Source organism: Rana temporaria, chromosome 4 (genome assembly GCF_905171775.1).
Source record: "Rana temporaria chromosome 4, aRanTem1.1, whole genome shotgun sequence".
Lineage (NCBI taxonomy): Eukaryota > Metazoa > Chordata > Amphibia > Anura > Ranidae > Rana > Rana temporaria.
Window position 1 is genome coordinate 80,164,653 of NC_053492.1, and position 12,188 is coordinate 80,176,840.

A 12,188-nucleotide genomic window follows, 5' to 3' on the forward strand; every position below is an offset into this window, starting at 1 on the left:
CCCTAAGGCTGTTGGTAGCCAGCTTTTCCTCTTCTGCACTAAGCCTGTTGGTTTCTGTTTTAGTCTTCCTGTCCTAAACTTAGTTAGTATCTGCTGCCATCCTTTCTCAATCTCTGCTTGCTTTTTTTCTCCCTTCCTAATATGTACACATGCTAACAATAATGTGTTTTATTTCCATTTAACATACATGTTTCCAGGCTCAGAGCCCACAGAAACATTGAGAAAAGAACCAGATATATTTTTTGTATTAACTATGTGAAGTAATTTGTGACTTTTTCCTAACTCTTTCAGGTCAGATACATTGGGCCATATTTTGCCAACTTTGGGAAAAGACTGGACCCACCAGGGAATTGCTAAACTGTATCATAAAGTTAGCCAGTAAGTACTGTTTATGCTGCCTGTGCATATGCAGCTTGTGAGCTCATAAGAAACCTCTAGACATTAAAGTGCCTCTAAAGCTAAACACTAAGAGGATAGAAAGTGGTGACAAATCCCCAAAAAGCAGCTGTCACTGGAAAACCAATAGATGGGAAATTGTTAGGTGCCTATGATACCCAAAACAGTAAATTTAGTCCATATTTTCAGTAAAGCATGCTTGTTATACTGTGGAACCTAAGGGGTTAATCCTCCACATTGTGTAAAAAGGCTGGTTGATCCTGTCTTCTCTGATCCTCCCCTTCTTCCACTATCCTGATCCTCCCCTTCTTCCACTATCCTGATCCATCTCCTGATAGAACAGAGCCTTTGGAGTCACTCTGCACATGCTCAGTTTGGTGTGTATTGCTAAAGAGTTTATTTTTTCCTTGTGAGGGTGCATGTGATTGGCACAGGGTCAGTCAGCACTGGACAGAGGGTCAGGGGTCCTAAAGCCTCATAGGACAGTCAGGGTAGAATGAAAACTCCTCCTTCGTGGCTTTAACCAGACACTGATAGAAGTCACAAGACTGCTATATACTGCTGATGACAGAAGGAATTTTGCCATTTATATTTACTAAAATAATTGCATTTCCATGTTATGTGTACTGTAGGAGACCAGATATAGTGAATGCAGGGTCCTGGGTTTAGTGTATATATGTCGCTACTTTGATGTTAAATGCTGGGGTTATGGCAGCAGCTAGCCTCCATATCCCTGGTATTTTTTAACACGGTGGGCGATCCTCTTTCACATAAAACGGGTCCCAGCAGCAGATTCGCCATGGGCTCACTTTTATGGGCAGCGGGAAAGGGGCCCCACCGCTTCCTGGTTCTTTCTGCATCTTACCAGAGAGATCAGCTGCGGGGGAAACGATCCGATCCGATGGAGTGATATGTCCTTGGAGAACCTGAGAGACGTCAAACGTTACTTCTGCACTCCGGCCTTAAAGGGCCCATTTTGTTTTTGTGTGGAAAAGTAAAATTACATATTTTCTAATTATTGCTTTTAATTGTAAATGTGAGATCTGAGGTCATTTTGCCCCCAGATCTCACATTAAAGAGCCCCTGTCCTGCCTATTTTTTTTACAAGGGATGTTTACATTCCTTGTAAAGGAATAAAAGTGATCAAAAAATATATTTTTAAATGGACAGTGTAAAAATATAAAGTACAATAAACAGTAAATTCTATTTTTTTTTAAAAGCTCTCCGTTCCTCTGAGCTTGCACGCACAAGCGAAAGCATATGTAAACGGTGTTCAAACCACACATGTGGGGTATTGCCGTGATCATTAGAGCGAGAGCAATAATTCTAGCACTAGATCTCCTCTGTAACTCTAAATGGGTAACCTGTAAAAATGTTTTAAAGGGGTTGTAAAGGATTTTTTTCCCCCTAAATAGCTTCCTTTACCTTAGTGCAGTCCTCCTTCACTTACCTCATCCTTCAATTTTACTTTTAAATGTCCTTATTTCTTCTGAGAAATGCTCACTTACTGTTCTTCTGTTTGTAACTCACCACCGTAATGCAAGGCTTTCTTTTTGGTGTGGAAAAAGCCTCTTGAGGGGGCGAGCAGGAGTGTCAGGACGCCCACTAACGCACAGCTCCTTTATCTGCAAAGTAGAGAGTGTCCTGACTTGCCTGCTCGCCCCCTTCCCCCTCAAGAGGCTTTCTCCATACCAGGGAGATTTTTAACTTGTAAACAAGTAGTGTCAGAAATAGGTTTGGTCCTTAAGTGGTTAAAAAAGTTGAATGAAATCTCTCTAAAGTGACATAAAATCAAGTCTATCGTGTCTCCAGCGCAGGAAGTGAGGGAAAATGACCCCAACTGGACACAAGGAACTTTAAACATTGCTTACTCTATTTAAAACTAAAAAAACCGTAGATAAACTTTAATTAGCTGTCATGGGAATGGACAACATTTGGCCTACCCTTGATTTAAAAAGTTTACAGTTTCACAGAAAATGAAAAGGTGAACTAAACCCTACAGCCTTTTGTATGTTCTGTGGGAACTTTCTTCTATTGCTCCTGGTTCTTCCCAGAACTGCCTACAGGGTTGTATAAATTGGTGCTAATATGTGTGTATGTTGGACCATGGTAAAGGTTCATGTAAACCGGGCATTCTAGTCTAATGCTGAACTTTTCATTCCAGGAGTGTTTGTATGCATAACAGTGTTTGACCTGCTTTGCCTACAATTAAAGCACACCTTAAAAGAAAAGTATGGTCAAAGCTTTTTATGGTCGTGCTTCTCTTCTGGGTCTGTATCTAATTCCGACACACAAAAAAACACGCATGCTCGGAATCAAGTCGATGCATGCTCAGAATCATTGAACTTCATTTTTCTCGGCTTGTCGTGGTGTTGTACGTCACTGCGTTTTTGACGGTCTGAATTTTGTGTGACCATGTGTATGCAACACAAGTTTGAGCCAAAATTCCGTCAGGAAAAAATCCAAGTTTTTTTCTTGTCGGAATTTCCGATCGTGTGTTAGACATTTTTGGCCGGTTGCCTATTGCTTCCATAAATAAGTGTGTATGTAAAATATAGGTTCATATCATTTTTTGCATGGATCAGGAAAGTAATCCTGGCTCAGGACTGGTAGAACTAAGGGCCAGATTCACAAAAGGGATACGCAGGCGTATCTGCTGATACGCCGTCGTATCCCTGTTTCTATCTATGCGGCTGATTCATAGAATCAGTTACGCATAGATATCCCTAAGATCCGACAGGTGTAATTGTTTTACACTGTCGGATCTTAGGATGCAATACCGCGGCCGCCGCTGGGGGGATTTCTTGTCGTAAATCAGCGTCGGGTATGCAAATTAGCACTTACGGCGATCCACGAAACTTTTTCACGTCGGAAAGTCGCCGCAAAGTGTAAAATTAGTACACCATGTAAAAGTAACTCTTTTTTACCCGTCGCGATTCACAAAACCTCGGCGCATCGTAACTTCCCGCAAAGCACATCGGGAAATTTGCGTCGGGAGCATGAGCAGTACGTCCGGCGCGGGAGCGCGCCTAATTTAAATGGGACTCGCCCCATTTGAATTGGCCCGCCTTGCGCCGGACGGATTTAGGATACACCGCCGCAAATTTCCAGGTAAGTACTTTGTGGATCGGGCACTAACTTGGAAAATTTGCGGCGGTGTAACTTAAATCGTTTAAGTTACGTTGCGCCCGGGCTACGTGAATCTGGCCCTAAGTGCTTTAGGACCATTAAGGAAAGTATGCTCCTGAATGGATTTGTTTAGTTTTAGATAATAGTTCAAGTTTTAGTTTAGTGCAAGAGTAAGACCAGCCATAGACAAGTCAAAAACCAAACGGTTCTGTTCTGTTGATCGGAAAAACAAAAACGATGCATACGATTGTGCCATCTTTTGTTTTTCAAAGAAAAAATAAATCCAGCATGTTGGATCAGGCTTTTTCCGGTTGGGGCACGAGATGCATGTGTCGCAGCTGGCATAATGCAGAGTAATGTCACCAGCACGCCAGGATCTCTAAAAATGGGTCCAAAACTTGAATTGGTAATCACAGAATTGCAACAGAAGGCAACGTTTCCGGAGCCGTCGCATGCCTGATGAAGGGCTCCTGCGTGGCTCCGAAACGTTGCCTTTTTGTTGTGATTATGTGATCACTGATTAACGTTTTGAACCCATTTTCGGAGATCTTGGTGTGATAGCGACATTACTCTCTATGACTGTTTACAGTTCCAGACAATTGAAAATACAGCCATTTCTGCAGGACTGTATGCGTTGGGACTATTGCATTGGCAGCTGGCATAATAATGCAATAAGAATTTTCGTTTGGTCTATGGCCTGCTTATTTTATGGGTTTGGGTTATGGTTTAGTGGGTTGAATGATGTACTGTTATTTGCAGTCCCATAGAAAGAAGAATTAACCTGATTTATGGCTAAGCTTATAGACGTGTAATCCATATTATGCACGCAAATATCCAGTTGTATTATATGACCGCTGTATGCGTAGCACCAGTGAGAAATCTTCATGTGCTTGAACCCTTTGTGTATTTTGTTACTATATTTTTATTTCATTCACCAGGAATGGATATAAATTCCTCTACTGTTCAGCACGGGCTATAGGAATGGCTGACATGACTCGCGGCTATCTGCACTGGGTAAACGAGCGTGGCACGGTGTTACCTCAAGGACCTGTACTCCTCAGTCCCAGCAGTTTGTTCTCTGCACTTCACAGGTAAGCAAAATCTAGCTGATCGGTCAGCAGCAAATTTTTTCTTCTTTTTGTTGAATTTTCATCATCCAATCGGTATAACTCTGTGGGTTAGATTTACCAAAACTGGGACATTCAGAATCTGGTGCAGTTGTACATGGTAACCAATCAGCTTCTAATTTCCGCTTGTTCAATGAAGCTTTGACAATAAAACCTGGAAGCTGATTGGTTTTTATGCAGAAGCGAGTTTGATTTTGCACTCTCCAGCTTTAGTAAATAAACCCTGTTGTGTGCTTACAAAGACTGCTAAAAAAAATTAGAGCTAGACTAAGGCCCCGTACACACGACCAGTTTCCTCGGCAGAATTCAGCTTCCGACCGAGTTTCTGGCTGAATTCTGCCGAGAAACCCGGCCGTGTGTACACTTTCGGCCGAGGAAGCCGACGAGGACCTCGGCGAGGAAATAGAGAACATGTTCTCTATTTCCTCGTTGTTCTATGGGAGCTCTCGTCCCGCCGAGCTCCTCGGCGGCTTCAGGACTGAACTGGCCGAGGTTCTCGATGTGTTTGGCACGTCGAGTTCCTCGGCCGTGTGTACGAGGCCTAAGTGACTTCCTGTTGAAGTTAAATGGAATTTACAGACCTAAGTTGTCTTATGTTTCACTAAAGAAGGGTAGATGCAGGGCCGTCTTTACCGCAGGGCAAATGGGGCAGGTGCCCTGGGCCCTGTCACTGTTAGGGGCCCAAAGCAACCCCCTTTAAAAAAAAAAATAATAATTTTTTTTTTTTTTTTTTAGGGGTCCGGAGGCCCCCAGGGGCTCGGAGGACCCCAGGGCCCCAGATGGCAACCCCCCCCCCCCTTTTTTAATTTATTTTTAAATAAAAAAAATTATATATTTTTATTAAAGGGACAATTTTTTAATATATTTTTATTTATTTTTTTATTAAAGGGACAATTTTTTTTTAGAGGTCTGGGGGTCCCCAGGGGCCCATAGTTCCCCAGGGCCCCGGATGACAGCCCCCTTTTTTTATAAAAAAAAAATATTTTTATTTATATATATATATATATATATATATATATATATATATATAAATGTTTATTATTATTATTATAGGACCCAGAGGTCCCCAGGGCCCTGGATGGCAACCCCCCTTTTTTTTTATAAAAATTTTTTTTTTATATATTTTATTTCTTTTTATAAATATATATATATATAATATAAAATTATATATATATATATATATATATATATATATATATAATTTTATTTTTTTTTTATTTTTATTAAAGGGCTCAGAGGTCCCCAGGGCCCCATGTGGCAAACACCCTTTATCTTTTTTATAAATGTTTATTTTTTTATTTTTGTTTATATATTTTTTTTATTTTTTTTTTATTTAAGGGCCCAGAGGTCCCCAGGGCCCTGGATGGCAACCCCCCTTTTTTTATAAATGTTTCTTTATATATATTTTTTATTAAAGGTCCCAGAGGTCCCGGATGGCAACCCCCTTTTTTTTGGAATTTATTTTTATTAAAAAAAAAATATTAAAGGGCCCAGACGTCCCCAGGGCCCCAGATGGCAACCCCCTTTTTAAAATATATTTTTTATATATATTTTTTATTTCTTTTTTTCTTTTTATTAAAGGGCCCAGAGGTCCCCAGGGCCCCAGATGGCTACACCCCTTTTTTATATATATTTTTCTTTATTTCTTTCTTTCTTTCTTTTTTTGTAAAGGGCCCCCCACTTCTAAATTTGCGGCAGCCCCCCCTGCTTCTCAATTTCAGGCGGCAGCACCCCCCATCCCGGTTCTCTGCTCCAGGGGGCCATGCCTGAAGCTGTGTAAGTGGCTCCATAATTCCTGATGGCGGCCCTGCCTCCCGTTAAGCCCCTGTGCTGCCCACAAATCAGGCTGAAAATCATCAGCGGCACGCAGCCAGTGACAGTACTGATTCCCTTCGAAGTTTTTTAAAATGTACAGCACCCCTGGCTTCCCTTTAGACGTGCACTTCTCCCTTCCTGCCACTGGGTGCTGCTTGTATATAAAAGTGAATTAGAATGTGATTTTAAAACATCCCCAGTTTGCTCTTCCTGAGGCTGACTTCTTCATGTCCTGCTCCTCAAGGTATGTCACTGTTTGCTAATCTATATTGTAAATTGAAGTTTTCTGTAGAGTGTGCCCAAAGTCTTTATAATATTTGATGATTCACTGCAGGTTTGGTCAGTGTTTTAAAAAGTTCCTCTATTTTACACATGGCATGGCATGGGGGTCACAGCACCGTCTGTCCATTCTGCTTTAGCACCATGGGACCCCATGCCATGCCATGTGTAAAATAGAGGAACTCTTTAAATCACAGACCAGACCTGCAGTCCAGGCTGAGTAAAGCCTCAGAGCACATGACATTACTGTCTGTATTTAACTGCTTGATGGGCTTATTTTGGGCCTGGCTGGTTCACATGTATGTGTTTTGGCGGCCCACATTTGCGCAGGCACAGCAGCCCATTTGAATGGGCCGCCATGCCTGCGTTTCCTGCAAAGAAAAGCGCATGCCTCATGTTATAGGCTGCGCACACGGCACGCCCTATGCCCATGAAGCACTGAAATACAGCACTGTCTGTCCATTCTGCTGTCTGCTGTGACTTATCTGCAGTTCCCGCACTGTCAAACTTGCTGCATTTTTAGACGTTTAGGTCACGCTTTTAAAAACACAGTTTGTGTGTGCAAGAACTGCAGGTAAGTAGCATGGCGCAAAAGCAGAATGGATTTCAAGGCAACTGTATTTTTAAAATGCTGAATGCACCTTTTTTCTGCAGGAAACAAAGGCATGGCAGCCCATTCAAATCAATGGGCTGCTGTACCTGCACAAATGAGGACCACCCAAAACATACATGTGAACCAGCCAGGCCCAAAATAAGCTGGAGGGGGGCCCAAAAAAAAATGTTTGCCCTGGGCCCAAACCATATTAAAGACGGCCCTGGGTAGATAGACATCCTCGCCAGAGAAAAGCTATAGGAGTTGCCCCCCAAAATTTGAAAAACTATTGGTGTGTACCCATTTGCCGTTTCAGGTCCGATTTCAGTCCAAATTTTTGGCTGAATTCAGACCTGAAACAGACCCAAAAGACGCACAGGACTCCTGTGAAATTCGCTCTGGAGCCTCTCCAGAGATGTGTAAACCAGCTCCATAGAGAGCCGGTTACAATCCTATTCCCAATAGTTTGAACCCAGCCTTAAAAGGGAAGTACCGGTATGTTTTTTTGTTTTCTTTTTTTAGATTCATACTTACCTAGGGGGATGCAGCATTGGACCGGTGCTGCATCTGTCCCCCGCCGCCTCTGCACTGAGAACCGAACCACCGAACATCACTTATGGCTCTGTTCTCTCCCCTCCCTGAGCGGAGACCTGCTGAGTGTCAGTCAACATCTCTCTTGCTCTGCTCCTCCACGCTCATTGGAGCGCTGAGCTGTGGAGGCACGGGGAGCGGCTGTCTCAGCGGCTCGCTGAGACTGCCATCAGTCCAGGCAGCTGGCGGATCCAGACTTGGAAGTCGGGATGACGCGCTGCCTCGACTGATTGCAGTTATGTCAGCGGAGAGCGGACTTCAGACCGCTCTCTGCTGAAAATGGGTCACAGAAGTGCAAAACTAATTGCACTCCTGTGACCCATAAGAGAAGGCCAACCTAAAAAAATGGACTTCTCCTTTAATCACTTATAACGTGTTGCATTTTCCTTATTTGAACACGCAAGTGCATCAGCTGAATAATAATGAAAAGTCACTTCCATTCAGATTCACGCTGCTTGACCTAAAAAATCGAGCCGCTTTTTCTTCAGGGCTGAAACAGGTGGGACTGTTTTACCCGTACCTGGGTAAAACCTGGGTAAAACTTCTGCTATGTGCATTGATCAGTCTCAGAGGATTGTTATTGTTTTTCTCCAAAAAAAACAAAGTGTTATTCTTTCAATTTTACTTTCTGTGATTAATATTGTGCAGTGGATGTATGCAATTTACCCAATCTGTAAGAACAAATGGAAGAATCTGAGATGTATGTTTTGTTGTACAAAAACATTTATAAAAAACTATCTGATTAAAAAAAAAACCGAAGGGTAGGCATATTTTTTAAGCAAAACGCCAGCCAAGCTAGACAGATATATGTAAACTGTTATATCTGATGCACAGCCCTAGACTCTAATGCCGCGCACACACGATCATTTTTCGGCATGAAAAAAATGACATTTTTTCATCATGAAAAAAAACGACGTTTTTCTAACTTCATTAAAAACGACGTTGCCCACACACCGTTTTGGAAAAATGATGAACAAATCGCGGTGACATACAACAACACGTGCGACGGAACTCTAAAGGGGAAGTTCTATTCGCCTTTGGGCTGCTTTTAGCTGATTCCTTGTTAGCAAAAGACGATTCGTGCTTTTTTGTCTGTTACAGCGTGATGAATGTGCTTACTCCATTGTGAATGGTAGTTTTACCAGAACGAGCACTCCCGTCTCATAACTTGCTTCTGGGCATGTGCGGGTTTAAAACTTCGTTTTTGCCCACACACGATCATTTTTTACATCACGAAAAACAACATTTTGAAAAACGACATGAAAAAATGCAGCATGTTCGAATTTTTTTTTTTGTCGTTTTTCAGAAGCCGAAAAACTATGTGAAGCCCACACACGATCATTTTAAATGACATTTAAAAAAAATTTTTTTTTTTCATGCCGTAAAAACGACCGTGTGTACGCGGCATGAATGTTATGCCCCGTACACACGATCGGAAATTTCGACAGCAAATGTCCGATGTGAGCTTTTGAACGGAAATTCCGACCGTGTGTAGGCACCATCGGACTTTTGCTGTCGGAATTTCCGCCAACAAAAGATGGAGAGCTGGTTCTCAAATTTTCCGACTTAAAAAATGAGATTGTCTGTAGCAATTCCGACGCATGCTCAGAAACAATTTGACGCATGCTCGGAAGCATTGAACTTAATTTTCTCGGCTCATCGTAGTGTTGCATATCACTGCGTTCTTGGCGGTCAAAAGTTCAGAGAACTTTTGTGTGAGCAGCTTGAGCAGAGTTCCATCGGAAAAACCAGCCAAGGTTGTTCAGATGGAAAATCCGATCGTGTGTACGCGGCATTAGAAGACCTGAACTATAAGATCTGCGCCCAAATAAGCAGATGACAAGGGCTTAGTCATCAGTGTTGCCTGTAGGCACTCTGTAGCTGATCTTTTTCCATTACTGTCTCCAATATGCCTTGTCACAGTTGACCCTTTGAAGACTGGTGATCTCATATTGGGTCAGGGAATAGTGACACCGGAGGTAGAAGAAGCCTGGGACCACAGAATAGCTGAAGCAGAAGCAAGGAAATTCTTGCACTGCATGTCCTTGGGTACAGCTCCCGCTTCAGCAAGGAGAACACTGACCATACACAACACTTGTGTATGGAATTATTTTGTTGTTTATCTCCTGATTCCCATTAGCTCTGCTGGCATTTTTGGAGACATGAGGTTATCTTTTTATTTTTTTTATTATTACAGTTATTATTACTTTCTTTACAAATTGTGTATTCACATCATCATTTGGCTGTTGTTTCTATGTAAAAGGCATTTGATAGAGAACAGCTTGGAGTGTGCTTCACTACTTTGATATGTATGAGAACTGCTGCACAGCTTTGACATTTCTAAATCTCACTCCAAATCTTGTTAGACTTGCAATCACAGGTGCACAGTATCTTAGGCCCCGTACACACAAGAGGATCCATCTGCTGGAATTGATCTGCGGATCAGTTCCAGCGGATAGATCCCCTGGTGTGTACAACCCAGCGGATCTGTTTCCGCGGATTTTTATCCCCTGGGATGGATTTCCAGCGGATAAAAATTTGAAGACATGCTTTCAAATCTATCCGCTTGAATCCATCCCAACGGATTGATCCGCTGGTCTGTACAGACTCACCGGATCAATCCGTCCGAATGGATCCCCCGCATGCGTCGTAATGATTCGACGCATGCATGGAATTCCTTATATGACCGCGTCGCGCACGTCGCCGCGTCATCATCGCGGCGACGGCGCGACACGTCATCGCGATGGGATTTCGGCGCGGATTTCGATCCTATGGTGAGTACACTCCATCGGATCCAAATCCACGGAAATCCTCGAGAGGATTTATCCGCGGAAACGGTCCGTTGGACCGTATCCGCGGATAAATCCTCTCGTGTGTACTAGGCCTTAGATGATCTCACACTGCAGATATACAGCTATGAGGCTTCAGGCACAGGGAGTGTCGGTATCCTTACTGGTCTCGCTTTCATAGGTGAAGAATTTTGTATGTAAAGATTATTTAGGCTCCTTTTAGGTCAGTGAAAATGTTTTTTAGATTTTTCCAGCTTTAACATTCGTCTCTTCTTGCTTTTTACACGTTTGATGCTGAGGTTTTGTCAAGATAATCACAGTTCTTGTATAATTGTTTTTTTCTTGCAGAGAAGTCATAGAAAAGAAGCCAGAAAAATTCAAAATAGAGTGTCTGACAGATATTAAAAACCTCTTTTACCCCAATACGGAGCCCTTCTATGCTGCTTTTGGGAACCGGCCTACTGTAAGTACTTTTCTTAGAACTTTGTTAGAAGTCCAGATATAAAAAACAGGTGTATCGTAGGCCTATAATACACCTCCCGGCGCCTAAATAGACAGACTATACAAAAAACTGAATGTCAGAAAAACAAATGACAGATAACTGTACAGATAAATGACCATGAACCATAATCAACCATCAAATGAGAGCAGCTGTTTAAATAAATGACAAATATAAAAAAATGGTAAAAAGACTATAAAAGCACATAAAAATGTCCAAATAGTTAAAACCACAAACAGCGCTGGTAGTGAAAGTTCAGTGTAATTCCCAAAAAAGACACCACCTCTACACTTAGTGCAGCATCAATGATAAAGTGTATCAATATAATAAGAGGGAAAAGTCTGTTGATAGCAGGGTTTGAAAGCAAACAGATAGCAAGCACCTTCCACCTGGATTTTCAGAAACACCGCGTGGGACGAAAAGATCCCCCTCTGGGGTTCGCACTCACCGGAAAGCTCTATAAGCAAAGCGATGTATGAATATCCACAGACGTATACTACTCTTCATAACAAAAGGCAATCAAGATCATCTGCTGTGAGTCTCCAAATCAGACACAAAACACAGAAAAAGGCATATAGCGTAATTCCGTTTAATGAATAAAAAACTTCCCCACAGCAAACATTCCCTTCAGTATATGCACGTACATTCAATATAAGTCAAAAGCGCATATAGTCACCATCTCCTGTGAAGGAGGAGAGTCGTGCTGGCCGGGTGTATTCCACTGGAAACAGCGTTTCCTGGTTGCAGACGAGACTCTGGTGGAGCGCAAGTGTCACTTCCTGGCGTCGTAGAAGCCACGCCCTGACGCGTTTCGTCATAGGACTTCGACAGAGGGCGTGGACCACGCCCTCTATAACTAATAATAACTTAACTATTACTAACTATTTAATTATAGGTATTGTAATTTTCTTTCAAATTTGGCTGTTAGCGAATGTAACAAATAGGATTTTTTTTCAAAGTTACAAATTATC

General features: G+C 42.3%; 1 protein-coding gene across 4 annotated transcripts in view; it reads left to right on the forward strand.

Annotated features, from left to right (window-relative positions):
* LPIN1 (lipin 1) overlaps nucleotides 1–12,188 on the forward strand; it is a 275,839-nt gene that overhangs the window by 244,782 nt on the left and 18,869 nt on the right. For all 4 annotated transcript variants that reach the window (XM_040348571.1, XM_040348572.1, XM_040348573.1 and 1 more), the window contains 3 exons: nucleotides 292–378; nucleotides 4,464–4,616; nucleotides 11,067–11,181. In XM_040348571.1, coding sequence (XP_040204505.1) covers nucleotides 292–378; nucleotides 4,464–4,616; nucleotides 11,067–11,181 — 355 coding nt within the window. The remainder of the gene's footprint in view (nucleotides 1–291; nucleotides 379–4,463; nucleotides 4,617–11,066; nucleotides 11,182–12,188) is intronic.